The following is a 19,339-nucleotide window of genomic DNA, read 5'->3' as shown; positions in this document are numbered from 1 at the left end:
TTAGGTGTTGCGACTTTGTGTTGCAGACCAGTGAGTAGTATTGAAACTATTGCTTGGTATTACCTCAAAATAGCTTTTTTTCTTTTTTTTAAAAATCATGTGCCACCTTATATATTTTTTTGATTGATATTGAGATTTTTTTTCATGGTAGTTTAAACAGTTGCAAAAGATCCAGTCTCTGGCACATTTTAAATCTGGAATTGTAAAATAAAATTGTTACATCACTCTTTCAAATGTATTCAATGAAATATAAAAATGGGAAACTTTACAGTATATTTTTTTCCTTCTTGGAATTTGAATTTTCTTTCTACTTCTTCCACAGTAGTCTATCTAATATATATTTTTAGGCTTTACCGTATTCTTTTGATTGCTCTGCTGTCCTTTACTATATCAAAATGTGTATAAATTAAAACATTATTGTGACCACAAGCCTCTAAGTATTTTTAAAAGAAAATGCTATTGAATTACTAAATCATTACTTATATTATCTAAACAATATAAATATTTATTAAGCATAAATGTAAAATTACAAGAAATGAAATCTTTGATGAAATGGATGGTGAGGGTGGCAGGCATAGGAATGTTGCTTTGAAAAAGGCACCTTCATTCTAAACCTTTGGTGACTTGAAGGTGTTCAACAAAAGTGAGAGGGAGGTGTGAAAAGGAGACCCAGCATGAAGCCTTTACCACAGACAAATCAGTTTTAGGAAATAGTGCAAATGGAAATTGAAGACTTGGAAATAGATTAATTTTTAAAGTTTGTTTGTTTTCCTCTAGGAATAGTCTATGCCCCTTTGAAGACCCATACCTACACTGTGGTTTCTGAGAAAGAAACATGTGACCTAGACAGTACAAAGTTATGCTCAGAAGGTAGAGAGGCAAAATATCGGATGGAGGGTTGAATAGTATAAGAAACACATAGCAACTAATAGAATATAGTGGATGAAGCTGAGAAATTTAGAGATTTTGAAACTGTAACTGAGCAGGAAAAGGTTGCAATGCTTTGGCAAGGACATACTGAGTTCTTTTTTGTATATATTGAGATATAATTGACATAGCATTATGTTAGTTTCAGGTGTACAACATAATTCTATATTTGTGTATATTGCAAAACGATTACCACAATAAGTCTGATTGACATCCCTGACCATACATAGTTGCAAATTTTTTGTGTGTGGTGAGAACTTTTTGTATCTACTCTTTTGGCTACTTTTAAATATGCAATAGTTTTACTAACTATTCTCCATGCTGTATGTTACATCTCTAAGACTTATTCATTTCATAACTGGAAGTTTGATCACCATCACCCATTTAGCCAGCTCCCCAACCTCCTGCCTCTAGCAACCACCAATCTGTTCTCTGTATCTATGAGCTCTAGTTCACTTGCACACTTTCTCTTTCTCCCTCCTTCCTCTTCCACAAATAATTAAGATCATACAATGTTTGTCTTCTTTTTTTTTTATTTCACTTAGCATAATGCCCTCAAGGTCTATCTAGGTTGTCACAAATGGCAGGAGTTCCCTTTTTTATGGCTGAATAATATTCATATATACCACATTTGCTTATCCATTTATTCATACTGAGTTTGTTTTTAAACTTCATATAATCAGCGATCATGGAAAGTCATTTAATAGTTTATTAAGGGAAAAACAATTAAACAACCAGATGGGAGTATCTCATTTGTTATTCATATTTTACAAGTAGTTCTAATGTGTAATCTTTAAACCTCTAAAAGATTAGATTTTCATTTCACTCAGCTGAAGACATTTCAGAGTATTAATTTTACTCAGGGCAGCCTCTGTACTTAGGATAAATTTCTTCATCGGGATTGTATTCTCTCACTTCTTGATACCATTTCTTCAGGGACACCCTTTTCAGAATAGCATCCAATTTTTTCCCAGACATCCTCTACGAACTATGCCTATTGGGTAATTCTCTGGAGAAACTAGAATCCTGTGAGGATGGGCCAAAAGAAATGATTCACACATTATACATAGAAACCGTTCGTGATTATCATCACCTTCCATTGTGCTTCCTTCAGCATATTACACATTTTGTTCAACTCATTTTTGACACAGTTCTTTCATTTCTTATTTGTCATCTATATTCTTGATCTCTAACTAATTTTGGAATATTAAAAAAAAAAACAGTACTTTAGAAATCACTTTTCTTGAGAAGGAAATTCTTAGCATCTAATATTATACAGTATATTTTCTTAATCATTGTTATTTAGACCCATGCCTATCCAGTTATGACAAGTAAACATAATATATTAATAATATATAACACATCTGATCATTGGAAAGATGAAGTTCAAAGCCTGGTTCACTATCTTTTTTTTTAAATGTTTTAATTCCATAAAAATGGCAAATTTAAGATCTGAACATACTTTTAAGTAAAATGATTGCTTCTATTATCATTAGACAGAATTGTACAAGAAAAGGTGCATCATATTTTTGTATTTGTAGAGGCCAGATAGTTGGACAGAAGGAAGAAAATAAAAATAGTCATTTTCCTCTCTAATTTGAAGACATCTATTTTAATTGCGTAGAATTTTAACTTCCTTTGATTAAAAAAATAACAACATTTAAAAAGAGCACAAGTCTTAAAAGGTAAATTTGGCTCATCAGATGGAGGTTTTCTTGATCTTTCTTAACATGCTAGGCAAGCTATCTAACCCTATAACTTTGGAGCCACAGTGCTTAAAAAAGCAGCAGGTTAGAACCTCAGAAAATACTGACAAGGTGTTCTTAGACAAGCTGGCCTACCATGCAGTAACTGCAAGTGCTTTCTTTTCAGTTCCAATTAAAAAACTGACATGTGAAGCCAGTTTTACCAAGTGAAAACAATTAAAGTAGAATAAGGAGGCAATATGTCCCTCTTTGTTGCCTTATAAAAATTATATGCCCATTTATTACTTTGAACTCAAATTCCATATTGTTCATTAGCAAAAGTTTGCAAAGATCCTATTAATTTATTATCGTCTAATTTCAAGTAATGTAATAAGAGCCATTTAATTCAGGCATTTGGAGACATTTGAATAAAAACCCACACAATTCTAATAAATTTGACATAAGGAGAATTATGCAGACTAGCCAAATTTAAATTGTGTTTGATATATATAATTTTTGTCTTGTTTTGGAGGGACTATTCTCCATTGCTTCTTTCCAGCCCTGCTCCCAGATATGAATGATTGTTAACATTTTCGTGTGAATTAGTTTGTACTGTTCCTCAGGAAAGACTTTAGGTTTCAGGAGAATCATAGATCTATCCACAGGCATAATGCTTTTGTTTGACACATTGATGGAGCAGTGTATAGGGAAGGGAAAAAAAATTTCCTCTACCTTTCTTTGGTTCTTCAGGTGGGATTCTGTAAGTTAGACTAGCCAAAGACAGATTAACAAGAGAAAAACAGAAGTTTATTAATATTTGCCTCACGCATGTATGCATGGAAGCACACAACGATGATTAACCGAAAGTGGTGTTTAAACAGGTTTATATACCATCATATGCTGAAACAAAAGAAGAGGTGTCAGGGTCAGGTAGACAAGTTATGGATAAGTGACCAGGAAAAGTATAGTAAACAAAGATTGTTTAACAAGGCTTGTTGTGCAGGTTTAAGTCTTGACTTTACCATTGATAAGAATTGTTAAAGTCCTCTGCTTCCTAAGATGGAATTTCCACATTTCCATTTTTTTCCCCCCAAATTTCCAGTTTAAATAAAAATTTTCTTTACAGAAAGAAAACAAAGGCCCTGTTTTTAGAGCTTTTTCTGGGTCTGCTTGTTCTCAGTGGCCTTTAGCTCAAAATAATTCATAGGCCAAAGAGACATATTTTGGGTTGGCATATTCTGGTACCCTTCAAGAGTTAGGGTGACTATTTTTATATTCCAGCTCCACCATTGTGTTTTGGGCAAGGTAGTTAACTTCTCTGAATCTTAGACTGAGTAAAACTACTTCCTGGAATTGTTCAGAAAATCAAGTGAGATAACGGATGTGACTCAGCACACTGTGTAGCACATACGGATGCTAACTGCTCTTATTATTATTATTATTATTATTATTATTATTGTTATTACTGTTACTACTACTATAATATCGCTAATGGTATTGTGATTTGGACAGAGCTGGGAACTTTCTTTGTTCCTCTAATAATCATTCCAATTAAGTGAGTGTTTATGGTCCATGTTTTTAAGACCAATGTCTTAAAGGACTTTTAAGAATTCCCTTACCTTACAATAAATTTGAGACTGGGGAAAGAATTTCTCATCCTTATTTTTCCCTTTTAATTTAATTCTCATTTTTATGTTCATTTTGAACTAAGAGATTTCTTTAATGTCTATTTTTTTTCACTCTCTCATCATGCTCCAGGGACAACATTGCTCTAATGGTAATAACTTCTACAGGAGTGATTCTAAGATGTTTTGATGATTCTTATCTCTGATTCTCCTTTGTTTGTTGTTTTCATATTCAGATTTCTTTCCCCTGTTATGCTAATGTGGCAGCATTATGAGCCCCCATGAGAGTTAGTGCCTGGGTGATTTGGGACCTGCTGAGAAGAAAGGTTTTCTTTCATTTTTTAAGAAATTGAGCTCACACCGAATGATGTATTGTCAAGAAATATTAGTTTAATATTTTTGTCTTTGAAAATTATTTCACTTTTTCTAAACTCACTAGATAGTATCAGCTATGACTTTATAACTTAATTGTTTCAAGAGTATCATAAGAGTAATAAATTTTTCTTTTGACAGTGATTGCTTTAACTCAGATTAGTTTTTCTCACTCTATTTTTGTTTTCCAAAATCTCAAAAATAAAATTTATTTCTTATACAATACAGAAAAACATTCTTTTTTTTATAAGAACAGTGCTTTTGCGTTATTTTATGTATGCAAATTATGTATCCTTTTTCTAAAAGTATGCGACAAATTCAGCCTCATAAGATTTATAAGCCCAACTCCTCAAATGAGCAGCTCTCACGTTCAAATGATTTCAGCAAAGAATGTTATATTTGGGATTGTGGAAAAAGGAAAAAATTCCCCCTTCCCTCCTCTGGTTCTTTTTGCTCGTTGAAAAATCAAATCAACATAAGACAGATAGACAAGAAAAAGTCAAATTTAATTTAATGCACATGGGAATTTCATACATACATGAGAGAGTCAGAGACCCTGGCATACTTAAGAGGTTCCAAGACAAAAAGGGAAAATTAGGTATATATGACATTCTGAACTAAGGATAGGTAGGGCACCTTGGGGCTTCAGAGGATTATTGCAGGAGGATAAGAAGAGCAGATGTTCACTAATTAGAAGTTTGCCCTGCCATACAGATAAGTCAAAAAGGTTATCTCTGATAATCTCTTGTTATGGGCAAGGTCCCTAATTCAAATTTGTCTAGGCAGTTAAGGGCAGGGACAGAAATTTCTCTTGAGCCCTCAGGGTCTTGGTTGCCTTTGGCTTAAAATAATCCATTTACCACAGAGGCTCAACTTGGGGTGACTTGTTCTGAACCCCTGTAGTATATTTGATAAAAAAGTAAATAGAGAATTTTTAAGTGCTCCCCAACTGTACTTCTTATTTTTCCCAAATGTACAGTTAAAGATATAATTGATATTATTAGGCAAAAAAGGACAGAATTGATATGACAGATCACTGGATTATTTTACAAAATAGCCTCATGTCTCACATACAGGGGTATGCTGTGTGTTACCGATTGCAGTTTGCCTGGAAATTTTTTATTATTCAAAATTGAACTCCATTTGAGGTGAAATCTTCTGTTGCTCACATAACAGCAAATTTCTTTCTCTCCTCTTCTTCCTTGGTAATCGATATTCACTTCCATTTCCATATTTATTGAAAATCGATTAAGGAAAAGGATGCTGCAGTTTGACAGACTTAGGTTCTAAATCTAGTTATTTCACTTACTGCTCTTCATTGTGGACATAGTATTTTAAATCTCCAAATGTTAGTTTTCTTCTTCCATAAGATGGCAATGTGTCAGTAGGATGCCTTAGGTTATGCTGGGTAGCCGATGATACCAAAATTCTCAATGGCTTATGACACGAAAAAAAATTATTTCTTGCTCGTGCTACATATTTCTTATGGGTTGGCTGAAGTTCTGTTCAAGATGTTTCCACTTCAGAATTTAGACTGTGGAAGAGAGGGGAAAAAGAGAGACATAGAGAACCACTGGCTTTAAACTTTCTTCTCAGAAACAGAGCCTATCATTTCTGCCCACATTTCATTGTTGCAAGTCACACAGCTACTCCTCAGTATAACTAGGCAGAGATAATAACATTCTCACAGAAATATTTGGCAAACACCGATACCATTTACCACAGAAATAATAGAAATACCTACATCATCAAGCGAGGGGTCAGCTGAGACACACATAAACTGCTCAGCGGAGTGACCAACACAAGTAAGTGCTCCATCATCAAAGGAGGCAGTTGTGTTTACATATTTATAAAATGCGGAAGTTATTATCTTCTTTCAATCTCCAATCCCAAAAACAAAGTGTGATGTTTAATAAATACTTGTTTAGCTGCATTGTTTTGCATACCAAGCAACTCTAAGTAGGGCGATTCTATCACTGGAACAATCTTTCCACTATGTAGTGCCTAACAAGTGAAACAAAAGTTAACTGAAGTTAGCCTCACTGTGGAGAATCAGATCATAAATAAATGAGTTAAATATTTTAAAATAAATCTTTAACATCTGCATCTCCATTGGATTTTTTAATTATTTATATCACATTTAAGGGTAGCCAATAAAATTGTCTGAGCTGACCACTCAGTCTAACTGGGCTGCACTCTCCCCATTAAATTGATCAAGTATTGGTTTGTTCTTTTAGTGTTTAGTAGACTCAGTCTTTCTTTGTTAATGGAAAAAAGACAACTATATGTATATTATACTTTTTTTTAACATATACAGGTTCACATTATATATATTTAAATCACAACAGATTTGACCATTTTCCTCTTTGTTATTTTAAAATTAATACAGTCACATTGATTTTGTGTGTGTGCGTTCAATTTCATGAATTCTAATATATGTATAGATTCGTGTAACCATCTCCACAATCAAGATACAAGAACTCTTTTGATTTCTTGGCCTTGGCAGAGCAGAATCGTAATTTAAAAATAGAACAAAACACCGATAATATCAGTTGGAAAGACATGTGTGTATAATTACAACTCTTAGCATTTTGACATTTGTATTAATGTGTATTTTTATCTCTGTAGTATAAAGTCTGATTATTGACTCTGACACTAAGGTGAAGTGGTAATGGTAAAGGAACACTGGAGTCCTTTTAACATTTCTATGAAAGCTAAGAGAGCAGACTTTTTGTCTCAACTTATTTTAACACAAATACTGAAAGTGTTAACTCTTTGCAGTTTAGAAGTAAATTTCCTGTTAACATTTAAGTTATAATTCAAATGTAAATTAGAATCTGTTCACAATATCTAATCCTTTTCATTTTGGACATAAGGATTGGAAATATTCTCTTCTCATGCTCCCTTATTCACTTTCTGATGCTATTAATGATAATTTATTTTTAAATTACTGAGAATAAATTTAGGTGCTGACAATTCACTTAGTGGCTGTTACAGTGTCATTAGTGAAGTAATGGATAAAATCTGACTCTGGTCTTATTTTTATCTTGACTTATATGACTTTGGAAGTGTTGAAGGAGACCCCGGACACAGGATCACCTAGAATAAGGTATTGCTGGATCGACCATTAGCTAGAAGTCTTTGTAGGACTTTCTCCAAAATAACCGTGTTGATACGTTGATTGGGTCATTCAGTCATTCTTTCATTCAACTATAATTTAAGTATTTAAGGGCCAGGTATTGATCAAATAAATGGGAGATACAGATAAACAAATATACCCTTGGGGTATGAATGTGTATGATAAAATTGCAGGACAGGGAAATAAGCACTAATAGAAGTCTGTACAGTGTGCTCTGGCATTGAGAGTAGAATACCAACAGCCTGGGAAAGAGATATTTAAAATAACATTATATTGCTAAAACAGGGATGCACTTTGAAAACATGTTAAGTGATATAACCAAGACACAAAAGGATTAATATAGTACAATTTCACTTATAGGAGGTACGTAGAATAATCACATTCATAGAGACAGAAAGTAGTGATTACCAAGGGCCGTGAGGGAAGGGAGACATGGGAAGTTATTGTTTAATGCTTAGAGAGTTTCAGTTTGGGATGATGAAAAAGTTCTGAAGATGATTGGTGATTGTCAGAGCCAAGCTGATCGAGAAGGGAAGGTTTTGCTGGTGAGACGCCAGTTGAAAGACCGCACAAGGAGCCAACATGAGAACGAAAGGGCAGGCACAAACTTTATTGTGGGGAGTGTGCTTCCACGTTGAGGGACTGTGTGGGCTCATATAGGCCAACGAACAATAGTGGCATTCTGCCACACATGCGTGATACAACAAGCTGAATCATTCTTACATTAGCTAGGTGCAGGTGCCCTACTAGGTTAATGTAATATACTAAATCTGGGATCCTGTCCCTGGCTGCAAGTGTGGATTACAGTCAGACCTGGGACCAGCCAGGCCTGGGACCAGCCAGGCCTGGGACCCACAGTGATGTTGATTGCACAGCATTCTGAATGTGCTTAATGTCACTGAATTATACATGTCAAAATGGGAAATTTTGTTATATGTATTTTACACCAATAAAACAAAAAAATAATACAAATCAAAATTTTGTTTATCCTTTATAACCCCACCTCCATTCTCTGTTAAAAAACAAACAAACAGATTTTAAAGGATTTTTCAATAACCTCCCCCCATCTTTTGTGTTTATTATAACTTTTTTCTAATAAGATCTTATGTAAGAACTAATCTATCAAATGTATGCCTTTATATTGTTAAAGTTTGTACATATGGGTGAAACTTTTTTATTGCTTTAATCAAGATAATATTCAGAACATTTGGAATACTTTTGCATGAAATGACATTTAATAAATTCTAAATTTCTGTTCTATTTAATTGAAAAAAATGCCTACACACTTCAACATGAATGACCCTTGAAAACAATGCAAGCAAAAGAAAGCAGTTATAAAAGACCACATATTGTATGATTCTATTTATGTGAAATATCCAGAATAAGCCATTTATAGGGCTAGAAAGTAGAATCGTGGTTGTTTAGGGCTGGGGGATGGGGAATAGAATTTTGGATTGAGGGACAAACGGGAAGAGACTGCTAATGGGTACAAGGTTCATTTTAGGGAGAATGAAAATATTCTAAAATTAGATTGTGGTGATAGTTGTACCATCCCGCGAATATTTAATTGCATACTTTTTATGGATGAATTGTATGATATGCTAGTTATATCTCAAACTACCTTTTAAATACTTAAAGGTGATTGGTGTAGTTTCTCTTTTTGAAATAGTTCTTCATATATCTTAGGTTAGTTGAAAACAATCTAGCAATGTGAAGTGTAGCATTTTAAATATGCATATACTTCCTAACAAAGCTAGAGTCTGAGGGGGCTTTCTGATTGATAACTTTCAATGTGAATGCAAAGACATCTGAATGCAAGTATAAATATATTTTATACACTCTCACACACTGAGTGACTTTGTTAAGCTGGTAGTGTATATATTCAAAGCCAGGTAGAATATGATGATTAATTTGATGGCTGCTGGGCAGTAAAAATGACACTTAACATTTCTTTTTAAAAGGTACTCAAACACAGGGTTGCTTTTTAAAATTAAGCCTGTTTTCATTCAAATCATTATTTTTCTTTCCTTTTAATTTTTATTTAAAAAAAAATTGAGATTATTACCAGTTTGTAACAGGAGAGCTCCATGTAAAAGCACCATCTAGAAATATTACACACACACACACCTTCTTTGTGTGTACACATGCCCACTTGCATACTTGCCTGTCTACTCAGACTCTCATCCAGCTCAGAGCTCAGGTTTGCTCATTGGCTGCCATTCTTCCATTAGCCACATTTCAACTGAGTGCTCTTTTTTTTTCTGGTAACCTACACCCTGCTCATCATTTATACATTACTTCCATAAGAAAATACTTTGTGATTTCAGTCTGAAGCTCCAGCAGACTTTTAAAAATATAACGTATGGTGAGATGACCTATAAAGTGTCCGATTTTTACCTATGTGTATGTTGACATATATTCACGTGTAATTTTTTACTTGCTCCAAAAATGATGGCAGACCAATTATGTATGCTTGTTTAACTTCTTGAATATGTGCTTGGTTACCTGCTTGAGCCAAACTGAACTATTACTAATTGAAAATTTGTCTTCCTGTCAAATAGCAATTATATTTTAAGCCTCTTTCTATGTATATTGATGTGGATCTAAGTCATATCTACAGTTATATGTTTGGGAGTATACTTGGCACATTCATTGTAGAGTTCCAGAGAGGAACATAACTACCGCTCTTGGAGAGCTTCTGCCTTGGAGATTCATTATTGTACTGCAGGGGAGAACCAAGAAAATACTTCGGTAATTCCTGGAATGGGTTGCTGAGGAATCATAGAGTTAGAAGTAATCTCTCACTCTAGAGAACCTGTACCCTAAAAACAGAAGAATTTTGAAGGGTGAAGAAATGGAAGGTTATCCTTAACCGGCAGTGCTGAGTGAGAAGAGGGATAGAAAGAAAAAATATATATAAATACACACACACGTACACATATATTTGTCCCTTTGGGGTACATTTGTTGCAGAAATGTTGCGAAATCAGGCCAGCGAGAAACCAAGCACCACTCAGAGAGTTGGAGAACTCAGGTTTACTATGCTGGTGGTCCCAGAAGAGCTAGCGCTCTGAAGATCTGGGCTCCGATTAGGAGCAATTTTGATTTATATCCGCGCTGTTACAGTTGGCATGGGCTCTTTGGTTGATTTGTCCTCAGATGGTTGTAGACCACAGGAGTTGCCATGGGTTACATGTGCACACGGGAGTTGCTATGGGCTACGGGCAGTTAAGGAGCATGAGATTTTCGAACAGAAATTTAGGTAATTAGTCTGTTATCTAGACAGAACAATCATAGGGGAGGGTGAGTCTTCAGTTGATGTCTCATCACTCTGCCCTTCGGCCTATGCAATAGGCATGTCCACAGAAGCAGGACAAAGAGCTGATTACAGGATTAGCCATTTGAATGGAAAATTCCTCTTCACATTAATTTATGTTGTCATAATTCTTTTGGTAGGAGAAATACAGACTTTAATGAAGGGGCATGTTTATTTTTATTTTTGTGTTGTGTTCTGGTGCCTACTATTACAGAGTTGCAAAGCCTGTAGTATGAGGCTGAGGTAATTACTAGTGGGAAGTCTTATTTTGAGAGCCAAAGGGAAAAACCACCAGATTTATCTTTTTTGTTTGCTATTAACATTTTAATTTGTAAATTGTCATACTTTAACAGGGCAAGCTTCATCTAGTGCAGTATCCTGTTTATAGTAGTGGGCCACCCTGAGTGTTTTCAACGGAAACTGCACTACAGCTTCTGGCCCTGGGTCTTGTTTGCTGGGAATGCCTTTCACATTTATTCTATACACATCAGTGAAAATTCTCTCTCCTTCACTTACTACTTAAGGAAACTAGCTTATTTAAAAGCTAATCTATTTATTGATGGGTTCCCATTAATCTATATGAAAATGTGTTACAGTGAACTTTAAATAATTTTTTTTACCGCTACTGCATCCTTTGCACTTCTTCATCTCCGAGGAAGATTAGCTCATTTACGTATTGAGTACTTACATATAAGCACATACTGAATTATCTTATTTTCACAATAGTCCAGTAACACTATGAGGTGGGAATTCCCATTGTCTTCATATAACAGATGACAAAACCGAGACACAGAGATAAGAGAATGAAATTTTATTTCACAAATTATGTTATTTGTTAAGGCCATCTTTTTCCACAACAGACATGTTGAAAGTTAACTAAAGCTCAGAGTCCTGCCTCTTTAAAAAACAAAGGATTTTTTTGTACAACAATTTTTTTTTTGCACTGTTTGAGAATTTTGATTTTAAGGTGTGAAAAACCTGAAAGGCAGAGAGTCATAGCAGGCCAATGTATTTACTGTAGGGGCCCTCACGATTAGTGCTGCCCTGTCTCACAAAGCCTTAGTCACAGTAGGTGGTGAGTGAGGATATAAAGAGCCTACTGACAGAATACCCAGCCAAGAAATGTTAACAGTTCCGTGAAGGGGATTTTCAGATAATGTGTTAATCAGTTATTCTTTTGCTAAATAAGAAATTCTTCAATTCCAGTTATGGTAGAGAAGGTAGTTACAGGATATCCATGAGTAATATTGTTTGGTTATTTGAATTCCTTAGTCAAAAGGATTTTTTTAAAACAACTAAGCTGCTAGTAAGAAGGTGACTGATTGGAGTTAATTGCTTTTTTCTTCCACTTTAGTAATAATGCTAATTTTTACAGTCAGTGGAAAGAAAATAAAGAAACAAAGGGCATGGTGAATACATATGCATGACTTGTCCCTGAATAACTAAGAGGGGACTATATGGAATTAGCTGGCTCTTCAATTCCGTAAGGTCCCTCAAAATATTATTCAAAGAATGAAATGAGATAACAGATATGACAGTACAGTATTTTGAAAACTAAAAGTCACTGGGCACATTATTAAAAAGCAGCTTCTTGACACTTGTTTCTCTGTGAGATTCTTTACACTCTTGCTTCTCCTCTTGTCCCCTCCCTCTTTTTCCTCCTCCCTTGTAACCTTGGAGGCATTTTAAAACTATCTCTGAGTTTCTTAATTTGTTTCACTTAAATTTGCTCTTCTTAACTTTGCAAGATACATTCTTCTTCCTGTTCCTCCCTTACTCCCCTTCTTTGGAACTCTGCATCTTAAAGGTAGATATCAGTAGTGACTAGTGGTGAGCTTCACTGTCTGAAGCTCTTTTGCATACTCAAAACAATATGTGTTCATTAACTATCTGGGAAAAGAAAAAACAATCGAGTTATAGATTACTTTTTCTCCTTCAGTACTTTTTTTTTTTTAAGTGTTGACTTACCCTAAATTTAGAAACTCTATTCAAGGATGCAGGGATTATATTGCCTCAACTGTTTGCCTGAAATATTACTGATTGTCCTAATGTAACAGACAGAATATAACACTGATTTGAGGTGAGGGGAGGAATGGTGTTGATTTTGAAGTACTCAAAAATCTTTTTAGTCTTTAGGCATTACATAAGTTTATCTCTGTTTTATCACCTGAGATGATGTTGAACATGAGGAAATAATTCTTATGTGGAATCCTCCAAAAGTGATATTAAATTTCCAAATGTCATCATAGAGTACTGCCCAGCTGACATTCACTTTAAGAGCCCAGATGATTGGTCTGTTTCAGCTATGTTTACTTGCTTCCACTCAGGAGTGCTGATCTGAGGGAAACCATTACTTGTTTTGTTAAAGTGTTTAATCTTTTCTCCTTCCATTTTTTTTTTTTTAAAGGAAATGGCTAAAATCCTTAATCATCCCAGAGTCTACGCTTTTCTGCACATACCAGTCCAATCTGCCTCTGATACTGTACTCATGGAAATGAAAAGAGAATACTGTGTGGCTGACTTCAAAAGAGTAGCGGATTTTCTGAAAGAGAAGTAAGTCTGTCAGCACTTAAGAAAATAACCATTTCTTTTTTTCTTTCAAAAGCATTTGGTAAAAATGCACTTATTGTAGCCACAATTAAAGGTACCAGAGAAAAGGCGAGACTTTTGAAGCTTTCAAAGCCTTTAAGTTTCTTTAGGCACCTTGATGTGGTTTTTTCTTTCTCTTCAGTTTATACCCACCTTCCATCTGTACATGACACACCATTAATTTGTGTAGGATCGCCAGTCTAAGGTGATATGCACTGTGATCATTTTTATACCTGACCTAGTAGATGAAAACTGTTTTAAGCTTTGCCCTGCTTAAATCTCCTTTAATGTGGCTTTTGAATTTGCTAGCTAGTTTTGACTTGGAAGTAGGCCAAATTATGTTACTACAAAATATATAATTTTCTACTAAGTAGCATTTCTTGAAGAGTATCTCGGACATCTCAGCTTTTACACACTATTCCTGTAGTTTACTTGAGGAATCATGATTTATCAGGAGGTTTGGGGATTTTATTTTTTAAGGGTCAAATTGTTATGAGCAAAATTAAGGCATTTTACACAATCTCAGACATGAATGATAATTTTGTTTCCATGCAGCCCATAATTATATTCTTCAGAATCCTTCTTCCCATCATCACCAAACACTGAATGTCTTCTCTGATTATACAAGGCAGGAAATAGTAGTGCTGGCCAAGATCATACAGAACTTTCTCAAGTCCAGGGCAGTGTTCTCCCTTTGGGGATATGTCATTTATCTTGGCATATTTGTGGCATGGGTCTTCTTACTTTCCATAATTTTTTTCCATAGTTTTTTCTTTTGTTGTTTTTCTTAATCAAGACACAACTTTTTATTTGCATCTTCTTGTTTATAATTATGTATCTTTGTACCATGTCAGAGTATTCCATGGTTATATGATGGCCTTATACAAATTGTAAGCAATTATTTTTTCCACCATCAATTAGTTATTTGTCCTGACTCTATACAAATCTTTTAAAATCTTTTTCTTCTTCTGTTTACTTTCTCCTTTCTTACAAATCTTTCCTTTCTGTGTCTTTCTAATTTTTTCTTTTTCTTTCTTTTTTTTTACCTTTAGGCATTTCCTCATTATCTTAACCACCAGATATAAAAAATACTTAGTACGCATTCAAACAAATACAGCTAATTGTTTGAATATTCAAATTAGTGAATAGAAGATATATTTATTCTAGGATTTCATAATTACAATCATTAAGTATATACAGCCTTCAAAGTAGAAAACAGAATAATGATGGATCTCTGCCATCTCTAATACTTTCTGATTTTAAACAGAACTGAGGTCAAGACTAAAGAATAAAGATTTTTATCATAGATGTTCGTTGTTGGCCTGTATTCCTCCTTTGCAGTTATTCTAGCTTATTGTAGCTAAACTTGTCTCATGTCAGAGAATCTTTTTACACACACTGGCACTAGTGAATAGAATGTTTTCAAAATTGAAAATAAATTGTTGCAGCTGTGAAATTTCTTGCCTGTTCCTTACTAAAGCAGTAGCAAATAATGCACACAGTTCATACCTGTTGCACAAGATTTAGCCAAGTATAGACATGCATCCTGTTGTGCAGAATAGCCTAGAACACTTTCCAAATAGTTTGTTGCATTAATATGATTCAATGAGGTTAAGGAATCAACATCTCTCTTTTACCTCCATTTGAGTGAGTGCTGACTCAGTTGTTTGGGGAATTACTGTGGCTACTTTACTGGGTAACAATTTCACCACAAGTTCTATCCTTTTATGTTGCTCCAAAGATGGACCTGTTAAATCTGTTGCATCTTGAGCAGCTTCAACACCATTTGTGAGCTATATGGAGGTCAAAAGATGATCACGTCAAGCACAGTATTAGAAAATAGTCTCTTGCCTTTATTCATGGGCTGATTTCTTTAGATTTTGAGTTACTTCGAAGCATCCATGTAACTTTTCTAGAACTATTCCAACTGGCTAGAAGACCCCAGAACCAAGTAGTCTACCCAGGGATCTCCAGTATTTCTAATAATGGTAATTTCAAAGATCCCTGGAAAGGATATTGAAAATGCCTAGAGGAGACATCCATTCATCTACAGTTTTAGTTTCAAGTGCTGTAAATTACTGGAATTATAGCATATGAGTCTAGCCATTTAACACCTTTCGGAGGTTTTGTTTTTTTTATTTACTCTGTATTACATATATTCAGTGAGGGCCAAAACAACCATGGTATACAATTTCAAACAGATTATTTCTTTATAATTTATAAGATGTATTGAAAAACTGCATTAGGCAGTCAATAATGTATACATGATATATACAGCTGATGACCAAGAAAAATACAAGTACCCTTCAGAAAAAGAAGAAATTATATTATCACTACTAATATGGTAATTCTTGCATAGTTTTAGACAGTTCATCAACCATAAAATTGTATATCTCACTCAGTCCATCCTGTTCCTTGTAGTATAGCCTCACTCTTGGCAGGACACTATAATCCAGCTTTATTCCTTAGTGAAAAAGTTTTCCTATCCTCTCAGGGAAGCACGTCCATCCAAGAAATAATTTTCAATTATAATGGACATTTAGAAATAAATATTTTAAGCAGATTTCTACTCTGATATTCTGCTTATTTTTTTTTTTCCTGTAAAAACTAGCATAGCTTTATGCCAAATAGATAAATGCTTATTGTAAACACCAAAGTTTCAAGGATTCTATAGAACCACTAGTCTGGATAACCGATCCAGCACAAAGTTATTTGGTTCAATATTTATAAAAATATATACAATGTTGTCATTCTTAGAAAGAGGGTCTACTATTTTACACCTAACACTCTATCATAAAATGGCCCTTACTTAAAATGGTGTGTTCGGTGCTCACCTCTCCTGAATTTTATCTCCTACATAAATATGCCCCTTTTCATTTGAATCTTATTTCCTCTGAAGCCTTTTTTGTAATGAACTTTTAACAAATAAGAGTCTTATTTATTTATTTATTTTTCCCAGCCGTGTGAGGCTTCTCAGATATTCATGTTATGAATTAGGGACAAGATATTTCTGTCCCCTCAAAAAATCTTATCTTTAAAACAAACTACAGCCCTTCAGACTGAAATCCAAATGATGGGTGTTTACCTAAAGCTGTAGGCTTTTAAACTTCTAATTCAGTAGTATTCGTGGTGCCATGCTTCTCAGACAGTGGAGGTGAAATCCTTTTAATTAATTTTCTTTATAGTTGAAATTGGCCCAAGTTTAAACTGGGAGCAATATAAGTTTACATATGAGCCAACTTGAAGCTGATTCATTATTCTCTTCATTTGTTTGAAAGTTGGCAACTGTTATCATAACAGCAGCTGGATTGAAGATAACCTAGTAGTGTTGGCACATGTTGAGCCATATGGGAATTTATTAAATCATGCAATCTTTGCAAAGAAAAGTGTCTAAGTTACTTAATATACTGATTTAAAACAGCAGGTTATGAGCAGACAATCATATGACATATTATTCTATTCAGATTCATTAATCCAGTTAGAAAATTAACTAAGAAATTTGATGTTTTTATTTAAATAGATAAGATGATTTCTGGAACTATATAATGGGATTTGTAAGGATATGGAAGAATACTACATAAAGCAAGAACTGCAATTCTAATTTTAGAAAGATTCATGTTTTTATAATTTTTAATAAATACTTCATAAATTTTATTACTTTTATTAATTGTCACTTAACTGCCTTTTGTTATCTTCTTAGCATATTACTAGAATAAAAAAAAAAGAGTATAAAACTCGAATCATTTATCCTTATTTTCTTGTGTAATTTTGAACAAGTTACTTCTCAATGAGAGGATTTTTCACTTCGATATGTTGAGATGATATTAGGGTTCTCAGGACCTTGCATCTTTGGACATAGCCTTTAATTGGGTCCTATTTATTTGAGCAGCATTGTATTTACACAATCACTCCCCCAAATAAATCATATATTCACTTATATTTACAAAATGACACATGCAGAGTTCTTCTTTCAAATATATGTTCTAATGCTAAGTAAAAATATCTGAGTCCTCAAATTCACACATAAATGTGGGAAAGAAATATGTAAGAATGTCCTGTCGATAGTTACATTTTAATAAATGAAACAGTTTGTATATTAAAAGACCTAACAGTCTACACAAATGATTTTGTTGGAAGTCCAGTGGCATTTTGTTTTATGTTAAATAGACTTTAAACTTAGAGGTCAAGATCTGTCTCCCTCACTCAGTAAATATACTTTGAATTAATGACCATTTACATTTTACCTGAAAGCAACATAGGTCTAAAATAAATTACAACTTACTATAGCATCTTTATGTTGACTTTTAATTCCATGCTGTTATCCATCTCAAGATTTACTATTATCATTTGTTAATATACAATATACTATGGACTTCTGGATTAGTTTGTCTTGTGTCCTATAGAATATTAACCCTATTAGTATTGTAATATCTATTCACATACCCCCGAGTTTACTATACCCAGAGATTTCCTAGTGAAATGCTAGAACCAATAACTGATGAGCACTCGGGGTAAAAGGGAATTTTTAGTGAGGAGAACAAACTAGAAGGGAAGTGGCCACCTTGCAGAGAAAGTGCTGTCCCCTAATCTGTCCACTGTATCCTCAGACAGTGAAGGGGCACAAGGGCACGAGCCAGGATCACTTTGGCAGGATGATTTCTGTAAGTGAGTCACAGTTATCTCATGTTGTCCTATCCTGTGACCTACTTGTCTAGTCTGTCTGCAAAAAATGATGCTAAGTCATTAACATCCTGAGTTCTTTTCCTTCTTTCATTAGTTCCAATCATCCACATGTCCTGGAACACAATCTGATAAAAGACAAGTTATGTTAAATTTGTATTTTGTTTTGTTTTTTTTTTCTATCTAGTTTTATTCCTAGTGTCTTGGAAATACAAGTAGCAATATATGTTGGAAAAGGAGAAAAGAAATTGAAAATAAAAGAATGATTGAGCAAGGATTAGATAATCAAGTTTTCTTCCAGATGCATTCCCAGATGTGTTTCTGTTCACTCAATAACCACCTCCAAAATGATTTAGGCAAAATACTTCCCTCAAAGATGTTTTCTGGCTTTATTTCATTAGTAATATCTTTGTTTAGGTAGTTATTTTGGGCATCTCTAAATTCTTGTTCACTTTTTTTTATCTTTCTTATATTTCTTTCTGAGGTAGTAAAGTTCTTTGCTTTCTCCTTCTTTCCCTTGCTACTTCTTTTTCTTTTTTGAAAAAAAAAAAAAAAGAATGAACACACATCATTAGAACCATTATCTAGTAGAAAAACATTTACTTACTTGTGTTTCAGCATGGTATTTGAAAGAATTTAACATTGTTTGCCAAATATCATATTATTTTGGGATTACCCTACATTTGATTTGTTAGTTTGAAGCAATTAAATTTATTGATTTAGCTTTGTACTTTTCTTCTAGCCTGTTTAAGAGAAAAATCTCATCATTTCCAATTTCCTTCTGCCTTCCTTCCTTCCTTTATAATAGAATTGTTTTCTTCCTTTCAGAAACTAAGGAGCTACCTTTCCTTAATCATTTGTGCATTTTCTCTACCTTAGTGTTTTGTCATAAACATGAGAGACAAATCACACATCTATGAAGTCACATACTAATAGTGTTTTTCCTTTTACAAAGCTTTTCATATTCCATAGGGCTCATGTATTATGTCATGATGTTGTCACAAAAA

The 19,339-nt window shown here is 34.0% G+C and overlaps 1 protein-coding gene across 10 annotated transcripts in view; it reads left to right on the top strand.

Moving 5' to 3' along the window:
- The window catches only part of CDKAL1 (CDK5 regulatory subunit associated protein 1 like 1), a 567,467-nt gene that overhangs the window by 353,064 nt on the left and 195,064 nt on the right, over positions 1–19,339 (top strand). For all 10 annotated transcript variants that reach the window (XM_006909233.3, XM_015587298.2, XM_015587300.2 and 7 more), the window contains one exon: positions 13,471–13,616. In XM_006909233.3, the coding sequence (XP_006909295.1) occupies positions 13,471–13,616 (146 nt within the window). The remainder of the gene's footprint in view (positions 1–13,470; positions 13,617–19,339) is intronic.

This window comes from Pteropus alecto, unplaced genomic scaffold (assembly GCF_000325575.1).
Source record: "Pteropus alecto unplaced genomic scaffold, ASM32557v1 scaffold121, whole genome shotgun sequence".
Classification (NCBI taxonomy): domain Eukaryota; kingdom Metazoa; phylum Chordata; class Mammalia; order Chiroptera; family Pteropodidae; genus Pteropus; species Pteropus alecto.
Note: the sequence above shows the minus strand (reverse complement) of the source record. Positions and strands in the feature narration are given on the sequence as shown.